The 24,493-nt window shown below is 34.5% G+C and overlaps 2 protein-coding genes across 2 annotated transcripts; both read left to right on the plus strand.

The window, feature by feature from the left end:
- The first annotated feature begins 9,676 nt into the window (after positions 1-9,676).
- Positions 9,677-10,735, plus strand: LOC111794551 (mitogen-activated protein kinase kinase kinase 18-like). The gene has a single exon (XM_023676584.1). It carries the CDS (start codon positions 9,677-9,679, stop codon positions 10,715-10,717), a length of 1,041 nt encoding a protein of 346 aa, XP_023532352.1. The 3' UTR covers positions 10,718-10,735.
- A 1,250-nt stretch (positions 10,736-11,985) lies between these two features.
- LOC111795736 (DNA polymerase alpha catalytic subunit) lies at positions 11,986-24,044 on the plus strand. Its single transcript, XM_023678300.1, has 31 exons — positions 11,986-13,260; positions 13,439-13,609; positions 13,725-13,808; positions 13,932-14,006; positions 14,217-14,281; positions 14,421-14,511; positions 14,594-14,782; positions 15,339-15,502; positions 15,668-15,782; positions 16,741-16,920; positions 16,997-17,110; positions 17,867-17,986; positions 18,091-18,408; positions 18,531-18,623; positions 19,613-19,731; positions 19,837-19,909; positions 20,089-20,145; positions 20,251-20,343; positions 20,738-20,860; positions 20,966-21,063; positions 21,170-21,215; positions 21,521-21,634; positions 21,711-21,794; positions 21,973-22,086; positions 22,188-22,277; positions 22,387-22,463; positions 22,701-22,917; positions 23,198-23,251; positions 23,336-23,455; positions 23,546-23,620; positions 23,718-24,044. The coding sequence occupies exons 1-31, from the start codon at positions 12,094-12,096 to the stop codon at positions 23,862-23,864; spliced, it is 4,647 nt and encodes a 1,548-aa protein (XP_023534068.1). The 5' UTR covers positions 11,986-12,093; the 3' UTR covers positions 23,865-24,044.
- Positions 24,045-24,493: the final 449 nt, after the last annotated feature.

A 24,493-nucleotide genomic window follows, 5' to 3' on the forward strand; every position in this document is an offset into this window, starting at 1 on the left:
ATTAATTAACTAAACTCTTTTAACTTGATCTTTCCTAACTTCTAGTTGATTTATTATACACTATGGGATAAGTTATGTCCATAGACATAATCATTACAAACATTTAATGACCCTAAATTTCTATTTACTTAGGGTGGTTACCATCATTATAATGTAATTATTTTGTGCCGAAATAAGAATTTAAACTTTATCATAAAACATAAACTTCATTTTTTAAGATTGTCATGTATTTATGTGTTTTGAAAACCTCTTTATAACGACATAACGAAATACTAAACATAAAAATAAAAAAAATAAAAATATTATTATTATTATATTCTAACAAACATAAAAATAAAAACATTCTATTTTAACTGACTCTAAGGAAATAAATACAACTACCCCTATGCATGTGTCATGGTCTCAAAATGTGATGTCGTCATTAGCCGTACTGGGATGTCTTGTCTTTTCCAAATAGAAGTAGCATGTGCCTTAAGTATTTTAAGAAACATTAAGTGAGTCACCCCCTTATCAGGGTCAAATGCGAGCACAAACAAATCATGAGTGGAACCTAACATACAAATCGTGAGTGGCACTTATCATATCAGTTTATTTTTCTACAAGGACTATCTTAAGTGGGCAATTGGATGTGTACTTAATTTTCTATACACGGTCCACACGTGCCCACTAGTCGGTTCGCACACCTCTTGGGCCCCTTTCTAGTAGGGCGAGCATTCTTTGGTAGCTGTTGATGTCGGACACCATTAGGAATAGCGACTGTCATGCCAACATTATGGTAAACAATTATCATTTTTTGACTCGTAGCGTACACGTTCGTACTATCGTAAAAGGAGAAGAGGTATCCCCCGATACATGAACACACAATAATACATGAGGTCTCAACATTTATCCATTTTCATTAACATGTATTACAATATCATAACATTTTCATCATAGCTTTCCATGTGTATATCGGGGTTGTACATTATGTCAATTTGTCATTTGTATGTCAATCATATCACATATCATTCATGTCGCACATATTTTACCGTGGCTAAGCCTAATTATGCATAAATACTCTCAACTTGACTCCAAAAATTTAAACTAGTTAAAAGATAGTCATATTAATCTTAAATGCTCCTGAAGAATTGAAACTAAGAGGAAAGGGTTCAAGTGTATCAGACCCAAGCCGTATTAGCCAAAATATCAACCTTGAGCCATCAAAAAGTGTATCCTCCGACGGGCGAACCGTTCAAGTGGGATGCTAAAATGAAGTAAAAAACCTCCACAGAGACCATCCCACGTTTCAGCTTTAAGCAATGTAAGACATTTCTCTTCCTTTTTTTTTCTTCAAAATTTTAGGTTTATAAGAAATCGAGGTTTATCTCACTTTCTCAACTCTAAGATTTTTCTATTTTTTTTTTTACAAAAAAGAATGGAGGTATGACTAGTGCCATAAACATGTCATATTTTGATGCTATGAGACCTAACACATTATGTATGTCACGTGCATCGGAATACTTCCTTGTTAAATTTAGTACAGATGCGTATCTTACAACATTTATTTTCATCATGATATTATGCGGACTCTTTCCCTCTATAGCATTCAACAACATGAGCTCACACTAGTCCAACCAATCAAATCTAGGTGTACGTATACAAGCCTATCGAGTGAATCCATATATCCATGCTTGGGTTGTGTGTAGATAAGTATTACACATCCAACCCTACTCGAACTGGCAGAACCCACATCCATGATGTTTTTATGAAAAGATATATTCAACCATGATTGATTGTGTTTGCATTTCCTGATCTCAATAGTAAGACTATTTACTGAGTATTTTTAAATACTCTAGTTACTTTTTTTCGAGTAGAGGTAAGACTCACCTGTACGAATGACAACGTTGTTTCGAAAGCTATGGGAGCAAAGATAGGACCGTTACTAGCGGTAGTCTTTAGGTTAGATGGAATGTATGCGACCTTTAATTTCAATTATTTCTATTTTGGTTTGTTTTGGCTAATAACGTTTANGCTTTTTCGCCTTCTCTTCCCTCTGGTCGGGAGGGCTAGTGGACACGGGGAGGGAGCTGGCGAAGCGTGTCGTTTTTACTCGACGGTAAAGCAGCTAAGCATCTTCATTTCCTCAACCCTTGAGTGGAAAATATATATAGCACCTTTCTCGGATTAGAACCGATGAGTGATTTAAATAAATTTCTTAGCATGACATCCATCGTTATAAAATGTTTTAAATGATTTAAAAATTACAATTAAAGCCTTGTTTTTAATTATTAAAAAAAAAAAAAAAAATCTCGTTACCTTTGCCATTTTCATTGGAAGCTGTGCAAGAAAGCAGCGTCACCGCCCGTGGAGCTTATCAATATCGGGGCAAGAGCTTATTATTATTATATTATTATTATTATTATTATTTAAAATCAATTTTGCTTTCCGGCGCCCACAAGCTATTTATTTTATCCCCTTTTTTTCTGTTTTTTTTTTCGCCGTTATAATATTTGAAGAATATATTATAATTATTAATTATAGAATATATAAAAAATATTCATAATTATTTTATAATCGTTTAGTATTCTTTTCTTTGTGATTTAATTAATAATATATTTTATTTTATTCTCAATATTTAATAGTGAAATGAATAAGCTCTTAGATCAATTGCTCGAATGAACGAAATGTTGTAGGTGGAGTTGAAACCCGTTAAGGTTGAATTTAGGAACGATCAGCTAAAGGAAACTTTGGAGCATCGAGTTGAACTTGAATAGTAAGTGAATTTACTGTTAGAATGCCTACGAACTAGGTTGGAAGAAATTATTTAATGCATTAATAACATGAACGGTTATTAAATTGAATGACGGGAAGTTTAATGTGATGGATGTGCACTCATATATGATCGATCATGACTTTGTATGACTATGAATTTGTTATAGGAGATACCACAAATATTATTATACATATGTTTCACAAGACTCCACAGATATCAATTTGTAGATATTACGAAAGATCATGATTATGAATGCACGTTCCGTGAAATGATGAACTCATAAAATGTTATTGTGCATCATATCACTAAACAAGTAATTTAAAATGTAGGATCTCATGCATATTATATGATCATGTAGTCTTGAATTATTTCTCTAGTTATGTAATGTACGAACGCATACACTCATGATATTATTTGTATTCATTTCTTTTATGTCGGTTTTGGTAGCACGAGTGTGTGCTAACGAGCCCACCTAGTGGTTCCACATGCATGTGCGTGGACTATGTATAGAAAAAATTTATGCATCAAACCCTGCCCGAAAATGAAACTAGCGTTCAAGGACATCCATGAATTTAGATCTTAATAGTCATGATACATGTTATATGTGAATGAATTTTTCAATTCCAACAATAGGGTTACTTACGGAGTATTTTTATATATTCATATTTTCATTAACAAATTTTTAGTAACTACAAGGATAAAGGGTATATGAACGACCGTGACTTGTGTTGTGGAGGCCATAGGATAACATTCTTTAGATCGGTTCCATATTCAATTAAAAGTACGAAATGTTTCTCAGAAATTTCGAGGTTTTAAAAGTAATTTTTGCTTGAATCCACATTGGTTGGGGAGGAGAACGAAACACCCTTTATACGTGAATGAAAACCTTTCCCTAGCAAACGTGTTTTAAAGCTTTGAAGGAAGCTTGAAAAGGAAAGTCCAAAGAGGATAATATCCGCTAGTGGTGTGCTTGGACTGTTACAAATGGTATCAGAGGCAGACCCCGGACAATGTGTCAACGAGGAGACTCTTCCCCGAATGGGGGTAGACACGAGGCGGTGTGCTAGTAAAGACGTAGGGCCCCGAAGAGGGGTGGATTTGGTGGGGATCCCACATTGATTGGAGAAAGGAAAGAGTGTCAGCGATGATGCTCGGCCTTGAAGCGGGTGAATTGTGATATCTCACATTTTTCTAACAGACGCATTATAAAGCCTTGAGGGAAGCCCAAAAGGGGAAGAGGGTGGATTTGGTGGGGATCCCACATCGATTGGAGAAAGGAACGAGTATCAGCGAAGACGTTGAGCCTTGAAGGGGCGGACTGTGATATCCCACATTTCCCGCATTTTAAAGCCTTGAGGGAAGCCCAAAGAGAAAGGTCAAGAAGGACAATATCTAGTAATGAATTGCTTGGGCTATTACATACCATATATACTTTAACACTTCGATTATCCAAAACTCGTGTCGAACGAATGAAACGAATGAAGTCGATCTAGGCAAATACATGGAATGAAAAGTTGAGTATGATGAGTACACAATTTATGAGTGAATCAGATCCATGTTGCAAATTGTATGTAAGGTTGCAACACTCCCAGCTTTGTCATTCATACTTCCAACTTGTCTGCCCTTTTTGTTGCCATTATTATTTTTAAATTTATGGTATTTAATATCACTTTATTCACCCCTACCGTCACCCACTAAACTTCTGGTACCTTGGAATTTGGAACCTACCTTTTCATTTACTCTCTCCTTCGTTTAATTAATATATTGATTATGTAACGACCCACGTTCATCGCTAGTAGATATTGTCTTCTTTGGTCTTTTTTTTTTAACTTCCCTCAAGGCAATGCTTTAAAACGCGTCCGCTAGGAGAAGGTTTCCACATCCTTATAAGTGCTGGTTTGTTCTCCTCCCCAACCAATATGGGACATTACTTATGAGAACATTCCCCTAGCAGACACGTTTTAAAGCCTTGAGGGGAGCACGAAAGGGAAAATTCAAAGATGACAATATCTGCTAACGGTGGGCCTAGATCGTTACAGATTCGTTTTTTATATAAGAATCCTTAAATCATTGTTTTTATTAACAAATTCATAGTATATGAATTTCGATATTTCCATCCATAAATAATAATTTAATGACGTAATAGTCTTTTATTAATAAATTCTAATATGTTTTATTTTTCTATAAAAAAAACTAATTAATTTTTTAAGAATAAAATTAAGTGTAAAATCGAGAATTAAAATCATCCACGACCCATTAAAAATTATTTAAAAAATGGGTTGACTGAAATAATACATTTTTTTATATTAGAGTTATGTTATATTGCATAGTTTTAAGACATATAATATCAAATAATTTTATTCCAAAATTTCAATATAAGTATTTCAGCTAATTATAGGACATATATCAATAAAGTTTAGAGTTTGTATATCTCAATATTAGTGCGACGAGTTTCTTCTCTTGATATCATTCTTCCCCGACTCATGAATCGGGGTCATCATATGTAGATTCAACTGGATCTAACAAGAAGAACACTCATCGCGAGACCCAGCTTAGTAAGTTGTACCCCCTCGACTAGAACTAAGGTTGTTGTATGTTGAGTCGATTGGAAATAAGAAAAGGAGTAACATGTGTATCGAGACTCGGATCAATAGGTTATACTCTCTCGATGTGGTTGGTATTCCTCCTCAGCTCAACTTCAAAGGCGGATTACTCATGACACTTCATCGAACCATCGCATCGACGAAATTGTAAGTTGAGTGTAAAAATAATGGAGTGTTTATAAAGATTTATATAAATTGGAGTATGTGGGCAAGTAGGGGAAGGAGTAAGACTGACAATGAAGCTGTGGCAGCGATGCAGATTGGGTAACTTACAACTTGCTCTCATATCATCCCATTCTTCTTCCAATATCCATTGCACTTGCTCTGCTCAATACTCATCTCACCACACCCCACACTAATATTATTATTATAATCGGTTCTCCGATGCTATTTTTTGAGCTCCGATCTTGTTTCTCACGAGCAGGTCAAGCATGTTGAATTAGATTCCCATTTCCTTCATGAATTTGTTGTTACCGTATGTACCCTCCCACCTTCAAGTTGTTGGCATCCTCGCTAAAGTGTTTCTCGACCTCTTATTAAATTTTTCAGATTCAAGATTCACATTCGTTCAAGTCTGACACTTAGCTTACAGGGCATTAAGGATATTTAACATTCCATTACGGTTGATTATAGGTTAATTTGGTTACTATATTTTTTTTAACTTTCAATTGCTACCGTTGAATGTTTGATCTATAGATGTCTAATTGATATGCGGGGTTGAAAATCCTCGTTTAAATGCAAAATGTGTGGAGGGTGCGACTGATTCCTCATTAGCTAAACGAGACTAGGGATAAGGATTATATTCTTATCCCACCCTTCCACGCCCGCTTTATATATGTGTATTTGCACTCGCACGTGTATTTCTTGTTTCCATTTATTTGAGTAAATATGTTAAATATTTTTTAGTAATAAAGATGGTTGTAATATTTAAATTTATTTTTTTATAAATTAAGTTGGTAAAATATTATATTTTGTTTAGACTCGAGAAGGTTTCCCGTCTCCATCTCATCGGTTGAACATTTCTAGTTAGATCCTAAGTTGTTTGAACTTTAACAATAAATACACAACTTTCCATTTTTTTTAAATATTTCAATATTTTATTTAAAATAGGTAAAAATCGAAAAAGAATATTGTGATATAATATTCTCAAACGTTATATTTCGATGCCACAAATATTCTCTCTAATAAATTTTTGTTAGCGTGAGAGAAATTTTGTCCAATATTATCGAATTTGGATGAGATGCTTTTATTCAATTCATTTTGGAATTTAATTCCTTCTCTTATTAACTTTATTTATTTAAAATTGAGTAGAATCGAATTAACTCGAATTTAGAATTTATTATTAATTTTAAAATATATATTTTTGCTCACCATACAATTATGCATGTATATATTTATTTTATTCGTTTATTATTTATTCTCGCACCACTCTTAAAAATAATTTATAACTATTTGAAGGTAATTTTTCATAATATATATTAAAATTAGGTTACAAATTTAAATTAAATATTTGAAAACAAATAAATAGATTCCACTCTTATTAACAACAAGAATTTGAATAAATGAACCAAACAATTGGAATGAACCCAACTCGAAAAATATATGATTGGGTTGGGTTCATAATTTAAATAATGGTTGTTTGGGTCGAAAATTCTATAGCCTGAACAATCGGGTTAAGTTTAAAAAATGTTCAAACTCGATCCAACTCAACCTACAAACACTTTTAATACAAACCAACACTAGTCACGAGAGGAAACTTTGATTAATAGAATCACAGACTTAGCTCAGTCCAACCATCCAAGCTTTTGTTGCTTTGCTTTTGTTGAAGCAAGGACCCTTGAATCAAACAACTTAACACCTCCTTACCCAGCTAGAAATAAATTTAGAAACCTTGTTATAAATTGAGTCACTCAATTAGGATTGAAGGGCTCAGAGGCCATCTATAACAAGGGTATGAAAAATGAATGACTTAGAAATGAAAAAAATGATGCTCAAATTTCGAAGGGTAAAAGTCTCAATTGAGTCTTGTTTTCATTCATCACCAATCTACCTTTTACATAGTAATTTATGGGTATTCATAGTCTTCGGCAAAAGAAACTTTCAATTCTTCAAATGCTCACAAGTCATAATATAATCGTGATCCTTTAAATCAACAGAAGAGTCAATTTGACCAATGGCTTCCACCCTTTTGTCCCTTACAAGAATGATGAAATTAAAAAAATAATAAAGTTTTCTAACCACTTATCAATCAAACTGCAATTTATAGTAACTTCATCCACTACTTCACGTGCAAATATTCACTTTTGAATTTCTAAATGGTCATTTCTCAATCAAATCAGCTTGTAACACATGAAATAATGGTTGAACCGAGTCTATCCAATCTTGTAGATGAAGAATGAATGCTTGTTGAATCTTCATGGACTTGAATCATGTAATGGGTCTAGTTGAAACATTTGGAACACCGTGTTCCTTATCAATATTCGTACCTACTTTTTCTTTCTTAGAGTTCGTTCAGTTCGATACACCGAACCTAAATATTATTTTAACAAATTGTTCGATCTATCATAGGTTGATCTTACATGGTATGAAAATGAGAAAAGATTGAGGTTAGTTGATTATTCATAGATAGAATAATAAAATAAAAGGGTGAAAAGCAGGCCATGAGTCTTAGGGAAGAGGTGAGTGTCTCTTTTCTTGGGACATGGATTTTGGGTTTCTCAAATGCTAAATTATAATGTTTATATATCCTAAATATATTATCTTATAACATAATTCAACATTTTCTATATAATTATCTTTTTTGTTTTTATGTTGAATTACTTCAATTTCCCAACATATTTGCTCAAATCTTTAAAATAATAATAATAAAAAAAAACGTTGATATAATTATTAGTTCAGTATTTTAATTCATCGAAATTTGAACTAATATTTTAAATTTGGATTCGGTATCTTGTGGTCCTAACATTTATTTGTATTCTAAGAGTGAAGACTATTCTCACAAACCAACACGAGTCATTTCAACATGTTTTGTCACATGATGTCACATAATATATAATTTTGTTTCAACCAAAACACGCTTAACTATTTAGTTCCTGTGATTTAAGATTCGAAAATGAATGTGCATCTTATTAATATAAGTAGTAACTATCTATTATTTTGAGTATTTCTCAAACCATAATTTCATATCTTCAAAATAGTTACTAACGTTGTACTAAAAAAATTATTTTTTCATCCTTTTAACTTTTAAGAAAGTAATAATTTTGTGGTTAAATTTTGATTTATAATAATTTAGTTCATATTCTTTCAATTTTGTAATTACTCGGTTCTTAAATTTTTTCATGTTGTAATGATTTAGTCACTAATATTTAAAAAAAAGACCATCAAAATTAAATGTCGAGGTTTATTATTTAATAATAATTAAAATTATTGTGAGTAAATTGTAATTATCATAAAAGTTTAGAAATAAAAAAAATGACATTAGAGCTTTTGTTTTTTTTTTTTTTTGTACACAGCTTGATTTTATTAAAATTTTCGAATTATTTGTAAACTTTTATATTAATTTTTATTTAAATTATTGGATGAAGTAGTGAAAATTTGACGGTAAAAATTACAATATTTATCTAAGTTTACAGTTTTTAACCCATTAAATATAATTTTAGAGAAAAAAAAGAAAAATTTATTTACTTTGGGAGATAAATACATTTTTTTTTAAATATATATTTTTTTTTAATATTGAAATAGATATTCAACCAACTGAAATATATAATTTCAAAAACTAAAATAATATAATTTATTTTTTAAATTTATTCAAAATTAAAACGGAATATTTTTTTCACGTAACAATTATGTCATTGACGACCTTATTTTTAATAGGAAAATAGGGACGTCAAAATAATTTTTTTAAAATGTTAATTTTAAAAAATGAATTTAAACATTAACATATCCTAATTCACATTATTAGTAATTATACATAATTTTATAGAAAAATACCAAACCATTTAAATACAATAAAAGATAAAGATAAAGATAGAGAAGAATATGTAAAATTATATTGGTATATTCAATCATCGAAAATATCTTAAATTCGTAAAGAAATCATTAAACAACGGCCAAAAATCTTGCGTGGTGATCATGTGCCATAAATACTTCTAAAATTCTTTTCCTTTTCTATTTCATATGATCTTCGGCTTACAACTCCGTTTCCTTTTATGGAATTACCTTTAAGAATCTTCGAATTATAAATTCATCGCTATTTCTATCTTCTTCGCCAAGAAAGAAACCCATCGGAGAACCAAAAAGATTTAGCCTTTGAGTTTCATCAATGGAGTGGGTTCGAGGACATGAACTGGGTCGTGGAAATTTTGGGACGATCAGTTTAGCAAGACTCATAAAGGGCTTCGATCAGTTTCCGCCATTAATGGCGGTGAAATCCTCTGTTTCTGTTTCGGTGTCCTCTGTTTCGCTGAAGAACGAGAAGAAGGTTTTGGATCGAATTGGGAATTGCCCGCAAATCGTTACTTGTTTTGGTGATGGATTTAGTGTTGAAAGAGATGGGGAGAAGTATTATAATCTGTTCTTGGAGTATGCCAATGGCGGAAGCCTTGCGGATACTGTGAAACTCCACGGCGGTGGGTTGCTGGAATTTGATGTTCGACGGTATACGAGGGCGATTCTTTGTGGGCTTCGGCATGTTCATGGTAATGGGTTTGTTCATTGTGATTTCAAGCTTTCCAATGTGTTGGTTTTTGGGAATGGTGAGGTTAAGATCGCTGATTTTGGGCTTGCGAAAGAGGCCGCGGCGGCGGAAACAGAGGAAACAGAGGAGAAATTTGAGTGGAGAGGGACGCCGATGTATATGTCGCCAGAGACGGTAAACGGCGGGAAGTATGCGCCGCCGTGTGATGTTTGGGCGTTGGGTTGCGCCGTCGTGGAGATGGTGGGAGGAAAGCCGGCGTGGAGGGTTAAGTCAGAAACGGATATATTTGGGCTGATGATGATGATCGGAGTCGGAGACAAAGTGCCGGAGATGCCAGAGAATTTATCGGAGGAAGGGAAAGATTTTCTCCGTCGGTGTTTCGTCAAGGATCCGAGGAAGAGATGGACGGCGGAGATGCTTCTGAATCACCCATTTGTGGCCGGTGCCGGTGAGACTGTTACATTAAAAGAATCGAACCTGACAACCGAGTCGCCGACGGGTCCTTTCGACTTCCCGGAATTCGTTTGTTCTTCAAATCAACGTTGCGACGAGATGAATTTGTGTTGTTCTAGTTCCACGGCGGAGATGATGAATAGACTCCGACGGCTAGTGACGGAGAAGCCATTGGATTGGTCTGTTACAGAAAGTTGGGTGACAGTGAGGTGATGGAGAGAATTTATATTTGATTTGATTTATTTTTGGGTAGATAAAAGTAGGAACAGTAGAAAAAATATTTTTGTGAAGGATTATTCCACGCTTCTGTTCTGATTGCGAGACAGTTTTGTCACTCTGTAAATAATTATTAATGTAACGACAGAACATATTCAACTTGGAAATTGTATATATTTTATTATTATTATTATTATTATTATTATTATTTATTCGTAACAAAATCTGGAATATACTATTGCTACGAAAATGCCTCCAAGAGAAATTAGTTACGAATATATTCATAATGTAAGAACGAATTGAGTCTCTACGTAAGAATGGTATTAAAAATTACTGAGATGAGTAGTCCCTCGTTAGCTAATTAAGATGAAAGTTACGAGCTACAAGTAAGAAATACTATATTTATTGGTATAAAGTATTTCGAGGAAACCAAGAGTAGAGTAATGAGTGTTTATGCTTAGAGTGGATAATATCATATTATTATGTTCGATGGGCTCTAAAAAGGGAGTCAAGCCTCTACTAAGAGGAGACTGTTCGAGAGCTCTACAGAATGAGACTTTAGGGGAGGCAGAGTAGTCTACATTGGCTAATTAAAAAGAAAATTATGGGTTTATAAATAAGGACACCGTAAATGTTTGTTGAATCCACTGCACCGAAATGGTGGTGAGAATCATCTTATTTATAATCATTTATAGAATATGGTAAATTATAAATAATATTAGAAGGAAAGAATAATAAATGAATACAATATATTTGTTTTTAATAAAAAAGCAAATATGGTAATCCGTAATGTAAGGCAAATATCTAGATATTTATCTTATAATGAACGGTCAACTATCCCTAACATCCCCTGCAAGTTGAGCGTTGGATTTAAACGAACGTGAAGCTTTGACCTGAAAAATTCAAAGAGAGGTCGAGAAATACTTTTTGTTGAAAAATTCATGAGATCAGCGAGGAGTATGACACGAAAGAGTAAATTTGTTGAAGATAGCATTCATTTGGGGTCGTTGGGTTGAAAGTTTTGTTCGAACGTTGGTGAATATATATACCTATCAAAATATATAAAATATTTTTAACTATTTTATTATGTTATTTAATTTTAAATAAATAACTCTGGATAAATATTCTCTTTTTATAATTAAAATAATTTAAAATAATTTATTTTTCGTTTTGTGTAGTTTTAATATTTTTATTAATTATTATTTTTTGAATTTTTATATATGTAGAGGGACAGGAAATAAAGAACATTAGAACCGTTTCCCGCCAAAAAGCACAAGTTCTTCCCGCCATTTCGACTCCAAACCCTGACGCAAATTCGCACCAACAAAATCCAAGTTAACTCCAGCGCCGTCCGGATTAATTTCTAATCAGAAATGGCGGACGAGCAGCCTTCAGCCGCAAATCGCCGGAGGAGCCGAGGATCTGAGGCAACCGCTCGCCTTCAGGCTCTGGAACGTCTCAAAGCCATCCGCACTGGCGGCCGTCGATCAGAAGCCGGTGGTTTCCAAGTTAAGTTGGAGAACCCTATCTACGATACGATTCCCGAGGATGAGTATGATGCTCTTGTTGCAAAGCGTCGGGAAGAAGCCCGAGGGTTTATTGTTGACGACGACGGTCTTGGATATGGAGACGAAGGCGAGGAAGAGGATTGGTCCAAAGCTGGGATTTGTTTCTCTGATGAGTCTGATGGCGAGCCTGAGAAACCTAAGAAGAGGAAATCAGAGAAGAAAGAAGCGCAACCGAAGAAGCCCTCTTCTACTTCTCTGTCGGCGGCGGCTGCGATGATGGGGAAACAGAAACTTTCTTCGATGTTCACTTCCTCGATCTTCAGGAAAACGGGTAAAGATGATAAGGCTAAAGGGTTGGCTTGTGACAGTATTGTCGATGATGTGATTGCCGAATTTGCGCCGGATGAGACTGATAGAGAGCGGCGTAGAAAGGGGCAAATCGGAGCTACACCAATATCGAAAACATTTGCGCCTGTTCCTTCTATGAAATGCGAGGGAGTAATTGCTCAGAGTCTTAATTTAACTGGTGGATCTGAATTGGTTAAGGGTACTGTAAACGGGAACTCTGGAATGACCAAGGATTTCACAAACAGTGATTTGGAGTCTGTGCGAGCTGATATAGAGATCCAGGGAAATGGTGAAACTAAGAAATTTGATTCAAAGGATGATTTAGATTCTGAAATCAATCTGGTTTCAGTTGGGCAATCTCATAATCCTTCGATCAAGGAAGATGTAATTGAAGATAATATGCCAATTGTGGTTGAAACGAAGTCAGAATCTTTAGTGAAGAAGGAGCCGGTTTGTACTTTGAATGCTACGATTAGCGATGTAAAAGACCCAGCTTTGAGTGCCACTGCGGGATGGCAAGCAGTGAGAAGTGAAGGGAGTGGAAATGCTGATTCTGCTGCAGATACTTCTGAAGATAAATCCCATTTTGATATTGACGCTGATGGCTCTCTGCCTTTCTATATGGTTGATGCGCATGAGGAGCTCTTCGGTGCAAATATGGGCACCGTATATCTGTTTGGCAAGGTATTACTAATTTACTGCCCATCAATAGTAATCATTCGAACACTTGCAACTCATAAAATGAAAATCACTAGTTTACTGTCTATCAATACTAATTATTAGAACCGACTAGTACTAAGTGAATCCAGATGATAAGAGTGATCATCTTGATTGACTTTGGTCTCCTATCTTCTTGTAATAGGTCAAAGCTGGAGATACGTACCACAGTTGTTGTGTGGTGGTGAAAAACGTGCAGAGATGCGTATATGCCATTCCAAGTGCCTCTTTTCTTCATTCGGATGAGATGTTGAAGCTTCAGAACGATGCCGAACAATCCCAGCTTTCTCCTACAGATCTGCGTACCAAGTTGCAAGTAATGTTATCCACTCTTGTAACTGAATATGTTATGCTTGGTATCCTTTGGTCTCTCTGAAGAAATTTTTATCTTGCTTGCTTCTGTTAATGTATTTATACTTCACTTCTGTTAGGAAGTGACTGCAGGATTAAAAAATGAAATAGCTCAGCAGTTGCTAGATCTCAATGTTCCAACATTTAGCATGACACCCGTTAAGGTTTGCTAATTAAACTTTTGTTTATTTCATATATATAATTATGTAGTTGTACAATGCCAAATTTTGTTTTATTTTTTTGAATTACCAGCTTATTATGTATTTATTAAAAAAATATCATTACAGAGGAAATATGCATTTGAGCGTCAAGACATACCTACGGGGGAAAATTATGTTCTTAAGATTAATTACCCATTCAAGGTATGATACTTTTAATTTGAATTAAGATTCATCTTTTCAGTTTTTTAGTACAGTGAGATCTTGAACACCATAATTTGTAGTTCTTTGGAGGTTTAAATTCTTAAATTTCCCTTGGGAAGGCACATCTCTTAGTTTTCTTTTTATTGTTAATTTATATTTTTATTATCACTGCCATTTGGGAATTACGGACTATGGTTAAACTTGTGACAGCATCCCCCACTTCCTGCTGATCTAAAAGGAGAATCCTTCTGTGCACTCTTAGGAACACATCGCAGGTATAAATATCTTAGAATGCTCGTTTTATCTTTTCTAGCCATCTCACATCTTTACGTTCTATCAACTATATGATCATGTGCATTCAGTATACTTTCTTGATTAAGGGAATTGATGATTTTAACATGTCAATAAATGCAGTGCCTTGGAGCTTCTTCTCATTAAAAGGAAAATAAAGGGTCCCTCCTGGTTGTCAATTTCAAAATTTTCTTCCTGTCATGTTTCTCAACGAGTAAGACTGCTTGGACCTTTCATAATTTACTAATATTTATATACATCAAAGAAGCTAATACTATGATGATATTCTTATGAAGGTGAGCTGGTGCAAGTTTGAGGTGATAATTGACTCTCCAAAAGATGTTCAGATTTCAACTTCATCAAGCAAAACTTTGGAGATTCCTCCTATGATTGTCACTGCAATAAACATAAAGACCATTATTAATGAAAAGCAGAATGTCAATGAAATTGTGTCTGCATCTGTTATATGCTGTCAAAGAGCGAAGGTTAGTTATGAACTACTGCCACTGTTATTGATTATGTTTGCATTTTTCTTCTGGTGTGACAATTTTTTTTTTTTTTTTTTGGTTAAAAATATGAATTGGATTTGCCAATCAGCTATTAGATGTTTGAAGGGTTATGCTAGTGTACTTGATAATTGATAGAGTCACAGCAACTATATACCTCAGAGGAACATGGTCTACTTGATAGGAAAAATACAAACTTTCAAGTAGAATTGTTGAATCTTTACATTTTTTTTTGATCGATCTATCTGTATCTCAGAGTAGCATTATGTTGTGAATTCGTTATGATGGATGCATACAATTGAACTTTATGAATGAAATCAATTTAAGAATGAATGAGTTTTTGGAAGAGTTGTAATGACTACTTATAAGCTTTTGAAGTATGTATCTTCAATAGTTAAACTGTTGCTAATTATGGCAAATTTTTGTAAAATAATTATTAGCTTGTTTTTACTCTCCAGTATACAGATATTTATCAAAGTATATGGAGATTATTTAACATTATTAAATCTTCATCAACTACTGCTTGACATTTCAGATTGACGGTCCCATGTTAGCCACAGAATGGAAAAAGCCTGGTATGCTTAGACATTTTACTATCATCCGTAAGCTTGATGGAGGCATATTTCCTATGGGATTTGCTAAAGAGTCCACAGATAGAAATTCGAAGGCTGGATCAAATGTTTTAATCTGCGAGGGCAAGTAGGTTACTTAGTAGTATTGTCCTAAAATATTACTCTGTTTCTTGTAGAAAACTTCTCTCTTACTAGCAAAATTATAATATTAATATATATTTTTTTTAGGTAGTGAATGGAGTTATTTCATTCATTCTGTCCTATTGTTTTAACTAGAACTTTTCCCTTGCAGTGAACGAGCCTTGTTGAATCGATTAATGATTGAATTGTTCAAATTGGATAGTGATGTGCTGGTTGGACACAATATCTCTGGGTTTGACCTAGATGTTCTTCTCCATCGAGCCCAGGTACAATTATCAAGAAATTAATATAAACAAAGTAACTAAGTGTTTTTCTTTTTCCTTTTGAGAAGGAAACAAAAATTTTCTTTGAAATTGTTAAAGTTACAACCATCTTTGCATAGTAACAAACTCCTTGAGGAGTAAATAAACGTCCCAAGACCCCATAACATACAATCTATTCCCCCAGCAGTGCGTGCACACACCAAAGAAAAAGAAGAAGAAGAAGAAGAAGATGGCATCCATGATCCACTAAGAAGGAACAAAACAACTCTTTTGCCTTTAATTTTCAAAGTGAACTTCCTGATCATAAACCCCTAAAAGAAGCTTTAACAACTGCAAAAAATGAAAGGTTCTTTGCCTTTGGTGCCACAAAAAGAAGTATTCACTTCACTTGCGGTATAAACCTTAGAAAAAATAGTAGATACAGTATAAAACTTTGGAAAGCACCCCAGAATCTGGATCACAAACAAACGGTCTTGATGTAATTGAAATTCTCAAAAAGCTTCTAAAACTAACCAAAAACTACATATTTGACACTTTTACACCTTACTAAAAAATTATTGTATTTTCTTTTATTGTAATTTACCCAGAAACTAGTGTTCTATCTCTCTTTCTGTTTGAAGGTTTTTTCTTTATAGATTCATTCTTTCTTTTGACTTGGAACAAACGTAAGGTTAAGAGCTGACTTCTTCAAGTAGTCTATGAAATTACTCCAAAGTGAATGGTTCATCTGCACATTAAAACCCCCAATCTATTCTGAAGTTAATGTCTCTCAAGAACCTCCCGTTATTCATCTCATATTATGTCATTAGTACATGAATTATTCGTCTAAAAGAATGCTGATATATTGTGTCTTAGAAGATTTCATAGAAGTTATGTCCTAGATATGGTTCCTTGTTGCCTTGCTGACAAAATGACGAGAAAAGGTGCAATTTTACTTAGAAGTTTCTCTATTATATTACAGTTTTGCCGAGTACCAAGCTGCATGTGGTCCAAAATAGGTCGTCTTAAGCGGTCTGTTATGCCTAAACTTGGAAAAGGAGGGGGCATTTTTGGGTCTGGAGCAAGTCCCGGAGTCATGTCTTGCATTGCTGGTCGGCTCTTATGTGATACGTACTTGTCTTCCCGTGACCTATTGAAAGAGGTATAGTATATATGTTGGAGATGTATTGGTGTCATTTAATCATTTGGGTTTTGAAGCCTTGCTTTTATTCTTTCAGATTAGTTATTCTTTGACAGAGCTAGCAAAGACTCAACTTAACAAGGACCGCAAGGAAGTCACTCCTCACGATATTCCAAGAATGTACCATGCATCAGAGTCTCTCATGAACCTGGTGAGTTGAGGATTCTATATCGTTCCACTTGGTCTTGAAATCATTGTACTTGTTCGCAGTTATTACAATTTGGATAAAATAGTTGTGAATATTTGTTCCGGAGATGTGATAGCTTATAGTGTTTTGAAATAATTACTGTGTTAGAGTTCTCTTTATGTTTAAATATATGAGTCACAATTGGTGAAGCCACGAGAGCCTTTCATTGACTACCCCCGTTCTTTTTATTGATCAATAACTTGAACATGCTAGAATATTGCATATCTATAAATATTATCAGCCAAAGGCTTTTGACCCAAGCTAAGGCCTAAGTGCCACGAGTTCAAATTTACCATTTGGAAGTACTATAAACATTCAAAGTTTTGATGTTTTGCAAACTTGTGCCAGAGACGAAATGAAAGTGGGGGAAAAGTATTATTTTTTAATCCAACGGTGTACATTAACATCTTCCATAATTAACTTTTCATTATTATAACTATAAGTTTAGAGGGCTCTTGTACTCAGAAAAGGTTACAAAATTGATTTTCAGCTACAGAAAGGAATGAAGGTCAAAGTTTATGAACGGGTTATTTTTCTTTTTCTCGAATGGTAAACTAAAAGTTGAAATCTGTCACATTATTTGAATTTTCGAATTTTATTTCTCATGATGTTTCAATATTTCAGATTGAAATGGTGAGACAAATGCATGGTTATCATTGATAATCATGTTATATTTAAGTCTTCAAACTGCCTTATTCTCATGGTGTTTTAATATTTCAGATTGAATATGGTGAGACAGATGCATGGTTGTCATTGGAACTCATGTTTCATTTAAGTGTTCTTCCCCTTACACGTCAGTTGACTAATATTAGTGGTAACCTCTGGGGAAGAAGTCTGCAGGTAAGCCCTATAGACATATTTCATCTTGATTTCATTGCATAGTTTTTCTATAAAGTTATAATGAGAGTTTTACCCGTCTTGATTTGATGAAAATACTTTTTCAGGGTGCTAGAGCCCAGAGAGTAGAGTATCTCTTACTTCATGCATTCCATGCCAAAAAGTATATTGTCCCCGACAAGATTTCAACTTATGTGAAGGAAAAAAAGATGGTTAAAAAGAGAACGAATCATGGTTCTGAGGAAAAAAATCTTGATAATGTTGATTTAGATGATGCAAATATAGAAGCTCCCAATACTGAAAGTGGAAAAGGAAAAAAGGGATCCTCCTATGCAGGTGGGCTAGTCTTGGAGCCAAAACGAGGTTTATATGATAAATATATATTGCTCCTGGACTTCAACAGTCTGTATCCTTCCATCATTCAGGTTAGTCTGTTGGTCCCCTTAATGTTCATCAACTTCTTGCTGGTGTATTTTAAGCGTAGTACAGAGTGATCTAATTTAATTTGTGTGCCACACTTGTGGGAATTTGTATCTTGATCATGTAGGAATATAATATTTGCTTCACCACTGTTGAAAGATCTCCAGATGGTGTCATTCCTTGTCTGCCGTCTAGTAAAGTCACTGGAGTTCTTCCTGAGGTACATTATGCACAATTGGATGAAAACTAAATTTCTTCAAATGTTTAGGCTTAAGAAAATATCCTCAAGTCTTAGAAAATGATTTTTTTTTTCCTTCACTTTTCTTTTCTTTTCCATTGGTTGCTAATGTTCTATTTTCATGCTTGCACTTATGGGAAATGAGTGGGAACTGGAAATGTTATAATACATTTGGTGATAAAAAAATGATTATTACATTAATCTACAATAATGTGTTGGGCTAATTTTGAACCGTGACTGTCGCTATATAGCTAATTAAATGGATTGTTGTTGTAAGTCCATCCACATCTATGAACTTTTGGCACAACTGTTCCCATATCATTTGGGGTGACCATGAATATTCATTATGATGCTGTTTCAAAATATGACGTATGCATTGATAAAATATGTTAAATCCTTTGTTTTGCGTGGAGTTTGATATTTGTATTGTATTTAGTGGTTGGTGTTTGGATCTGAGTACTAAAAGGGCATAAATAAAGGGGGATTAGTTTCGATGTTGGTTTGGGTGAAGTAGGGTGGTTTTGTTAGTTTGTTTAAAATTTCAAGGGTTCTTCAGAACTTCTCTTATTCCAATCTGTTTGGGGTTCTTTTGGAAGGATGTTTCTTAGGGCAGGAGTGTAACCATATTCTCGTTTGCTGTTATTCAACCTAAAGGTGCTTCATTGAGCTATCATCTTGTTTGATTAAAGCATTTTTTTTTTCATGAAATCTTCTGAGATCTTCCATGTGATATTTGTATAGGAGTTGCAGTGTCGTAATTGAAATGTCTCTACCTTTATATAAGGTTAAAAGGTCAAGTTTTGAGTCCTGTATTATCTTTCTTTGGTCATTGTTTCAAGGCACGAGTTGCACCCAAGGAATGGTTAATGCATGTCATGGGACTCCTGTCCATGTTTTACTATCTTATATTCTTCCAATTCTTGGTAGAAAGAATTGGCAATGATGATACTCTTCACTTCTGTTTTCCACAGTTGCTAAAAAATCTGGTTCAGAGGAGAAGAATGGTGAAGTCATGGATGAAGAATGCATCTGGTATCAAGCTCCAGCAACTTGACATTCAACAGCAGGCATTAAAGCTCACTGCAAACAGGTATTTTTCTCCTCATGCTTATTTTTCATTCTTCTGTTACATATATCTTGTGTTCTAATCATCTTTTTCATTGTGCCTTAACATAATCCGGCAATGGTGATGCAGTATGTATGGATGTCTTGGGTTTTCTAATTCAAGGTTTTATGCAAAACCACTGGCAGAGCTTATTACTTCACAAGTAAGGGAATTAGGTTGCTTATGTTGCAGATTGGCAGTTCCAATTTATGCTAATCATGTCATAGATCACCCTCCCCTCTCCAGCATTCCAGGAAAAACACAAGAAAAAGAAAAAGAAAGAAAGAAAGAAAAAAAGAATCTACATCAACTTTCACTTATACTAATCTACTTATTTTACAGGGAAGAGAAATACTGCAGAGCACTGTTGATCTTGTACAGAATAATCTGAACCTAGAGGTTATAGTTGAACGCTGAAATCCTTAAATTATATAGATTTCTGCATAAACTCCATGCCCTACCGAGTACTTTGGACTCATGAATATATTATCTTTCTCATGACAGGTAATTTATGGTGATACCGATTCAATAATGATTCATAGTGGACTTGATGATATTGGTCAAGTGAAAGCAATTGCAGGAAAAGTTATACAAGAGGTGAGGCTGTGGGGTCTGGTTGAATTTTTCGAAGTATATTTGCATTTATTATGTTGGAAACCTACTAAACTGCTCTCTTGTCTACGGATCAAATTATTATATTATTGGAAATTGTGGAACTTTCCTGTTTGTGCCTTCTCATTTAGTATGCACAATTTGTATTAACACGCATGCAAAAAAAAAACCCTTTATTCTGGGTTTGAAATTTTGTCTTAAAAAATGCTCGATAATAGTTTTGAGGTCCATCTAAATCAGTCATAATTCACTGGAAGGCTTATATGAGGCAACACAAATAGGTTCCCTTACAGATCAAGACAACAGCATTTTCTTTTTAAATCTTTCCACTCATAATGTCAGTATTAATGCGAGGTCCTTTCCGTTTCTCCTTTTCCAGGTCAACAAAAAGTATAAATGTTTAGAAATTGATCTTGATGGCTTGTATAAGAGAATGCTGCTTCTGAAGAAAAAGAAATATGCAGCTGTGAAGTTGCAGTTCAAGGATGGAACGCCATATGAGGTAACTACAATGTACTTCCATTTGTAATTGGTCCCTTTTGGAAAATGGGAGATATACTTCCATATGAGGTTACTACAATATACTTCCATTTGACTTCATATTCAGGTTATTGAGCGCAAGGGTCTTGATATGGTTCGTCGTGATTGGAGCTTATTGTCAAAGGAATTAGGTGATTTCTGCTTGAGTCAAATATTGTCTGGAGGGTATGTCTTTTCCCTTGAGGTTTTTATTTGTTTGTTCTAAATGGAAGTTATTTGTTAGAAATTGCATTAATTTTACTCTGACCCCTCTCTTTCCCCATGCTTACAGGTCATGTGAGGACGTCACTGAATCGATACACGATTCTCTTGTGAAGGTAAAAAGATTACCTTTTCATGTTGCGATTTTGTGAATACTTCCTCTTTGAGATAGATGTACGTTGATGCTCAGAAAGTTGCTAAAATTTTAATTGGGCTGTGTTCATAAAATGGCAATTATCGTCAAACAACTCTGCAAAACGTCTTCCGCCCTCGAACCAAAATAATAATAATAATAATAATAATAAAATAAAAACACCACTGCTCAAAAGTGGAAAAGTAGAAAAAATGAATCTTTAAAGGTTTACAATCAATATTGTTTATGAAGAATTATTTGGGATTTAAATGAGCTAATTTTACACAGATACAAGAGGATATGAGGAAAGGGCAAGTTGCACTTGAGAAATATATCATCACGAAGACATTGACCAAGCCACCTGAAGCCTATCCTGATGCCAGAAACCAACCACATGTTCAAGTAAGCAGATGCTTAAACCTCAGCCAAATTATTTTATTAACGATTACATTAGTCTTGATGTATGATCAATGAACAGGTTGCACTAAGGTTAAAACAAATGGGCTATTCAACTGGCTGTTCTGTTGGTGATACGATCCCATATATAATTTGCTGTGAGCAGGTTTGTGCAATTGGTTTGGTATTTATTCCCGCATATGATGCTTTAACTGAAATTTTAACTATTTTACTTGGTGAACTCTGAAAGTAAGTAGAATACTTTTTTGGATAGAAAAGTTGGCAGTATATCATTAATGAGATTCTCTTTTCCTTTTTAATCCTTGCCTTGCTTTTCTGGTCAGGGATCTACTTCTGGTGGTTCTGTAGGCATTGCTCAGCGGGCTAGACATCCTGATGAATTAAAGAAGGAAGATGGAAAATGGATGATCGACATCGATTACTACCTGTCACAGCAGGTTTTCCTCCTGTTTTGTTGCTTTTAATTGCTTTGTCACAAATGATCATAATCTGTTGTTAATGCTATTCTAATGGTTTGATATTTTTAACATATGAACAGATTCACCCTGTGGTTTCTCGTCTATGTGCCTCAATCCAGGGCACTAGCCCAGAACGCTTGGCTGACTGTCTGGGGCTTGATTCATCGAAGGTAAAACATAGATCCTGCTAACTGAAAGAAGAAAAAAAAAAGTAGAGGGTTTCCTCAGTTTCGTTCCAATATTGTATTCGCACTTCTGAGGTACTGTGTACATGTTCAGTTTCAAAACAAATCAAGTGAAGTTTCCCGAAGTGATGTCTCCTCTTCCCTTTTGTGTTCCATAAACGATGAGGAAAGGTAATGAAATAGTTAATTCCTCTCCCTTCATACATCAATAAAATTCTTTCTTATATATATAAAAAGAAAGTAAATGATGATGAGGAAAGTTAATGATATGAATTGCTAAATTTTCAACCAATCCTATTATTTCCCTTGCATGTCGTACCTGTACTTATTATTCTCCATAATTCTTAGAACTTAAAAGTTTTTGTGGATTCTAAAATTATAACTTTGCTTTTGTTTAACCACTTGCAGGTATCAGGGCTGTATACCACTGACATTAACTTGCCCCAGCTGCTCTGGTACTTTTGAGTGTCCTGCTATCTTCAGTTCTATATACAAATCGGCAGATGGAAAGCAAGAAAAGGCAGTTGATGAACCTACAAGCAAATTTTGGAATAATTTGCGTTGTCCGAAATGTCCTGACGAAGCTAGTGCGGGTAGAATGACTCCTGGAATGATTTCCAATCAGGTGCCTATGCATTGCAATTTGATGCCACTTTTTCCAACCAATCAATCATTATGCTCTTTCTAGAGAACGTGTAGCATCTATATGTGGCTTTTTAATCTGCAAATGGTTATAAATGGTACAAGAATTGGACACCCGAATTGATTCTGGATCAAGTTTGGTACTACTCTTGAGAATGGGGTCTCAAAATTAGACTGTCATGTTGTGTGTCGCTAGGGAAGACTTGTTTCAATTTGGAAACTCAAAGTACCATTTAACAATATCACAATTTATAATGTCACAGGTAAAAAGGCAAGCAGAGAGGTTCATTTCGATGTATTATAATGGCTTACTGATGGTAAAATCCACCTCCTAGATTTTATGTGAGGAAATTATATTGTTAGTGAAAGTGTAAATCTCACAATTCTTTTGAATACTATAGTGTGAGGATGAAACCTGCAAATATGCCACACGTGCTGTCAATCTTCGAGTTATGGGCGACTCTGAGAAAGGAACCATCTGCCCAAACTATACCCACTGCAATGGGCGTCTAATAAGAAAGGTATTATTACATCATCTACTTTTCAAGCACTTATAGTTCTTTTACATCTTACGAGTTATGGTTCTAATCGAGATTGTCCCATTACATCAGTACACAGAAGTGGATTTGTACAAGCAGCTTGCATATTTTAGTCACACTTTGGATACCATACGCTGTATGGAAAAGGTTGTTTGATTCTCTTCATTCGCTTCTATATTCTTTAGTTGAGACAATCTAGACATTATCCACAAGCCATTAAGATATTGTATGTTTTATGCAACAGTTGGAGGTTCATGCAAGGGTAACTTTAGAGAAAGAAATGGCTAAAATTCGGCCAATAGTAGAGTTAGCTGCATCAACAATTCAAAGTCTTCGAGATCGCAGCGCATATGGTTGGGTGCAGCTGCAGGATTTTGTAGTTACAGTTTGAGTTTTTGCATATATAACCGAGGTAGGCATGCTAGATATCCCATTCATTTTACTTACTCTCCTCTACATCGTATATATTTGTCATATCGATTAATGCTCCAATAGAAAACTAGTAATTTTTGGGTTCCACCATTTGAATTGTTATTAACTCAAGTTTTATACATACGTGTAGTTAATTTTCTAATGATATCAACAAGATAGGTTTCCACAAATGGGTGAGAAAATGATGCAAAGATGGAGGTGTGTTTAAAGCAGGTACCTAATCTTCCAAATTAATCTGTGCCTGCAAGCGATTGTTATAGAAAGCGTTAACACGCCATATTTGCATCATTTTCTACTTATAAAGCAGACAGAAGTAACAGAGCGTTAATCAAACTTTTTTAAGTAATAGTTTTATTATTTTTATTTTCCTTAAAAAAAAAGCAAAAGATAATCTCAGGATTGATAGCGTACTTGTCATCATTGTGTCGAATTTCCCGACATCTCCAATGCATATGCCCTTGCTTAAGAACAAGTTTGCATAGGGTTGTTAGTTCCACCCGGTGCTCTTGGTGGATTAGTTGGGTTCTCACTCCCTCTGGTCATGCAATTTATAGCCATCGACACAGTGATGTGTCCTTTTTCAGTCTA

The sequence above is a fragment of the Cucurbita pepo genome, chromosome LG05 (assembly GCF_002806865.2).
Source record: "Cucurbita pepo subsp. pepo cultivar mu-cu-16 chromosome LG05, ASM280686v2, whole genome shotgun sequence".
In the NCBI taxonomy this organism is placed as follows: domain Eukaryota; kingdom Viridiplantae; phylum Streptophyta; class Magnoliopsida; order Cucurbitales; family Cucurbitaceae; genus Cucurbita; species Cucurbita pepo.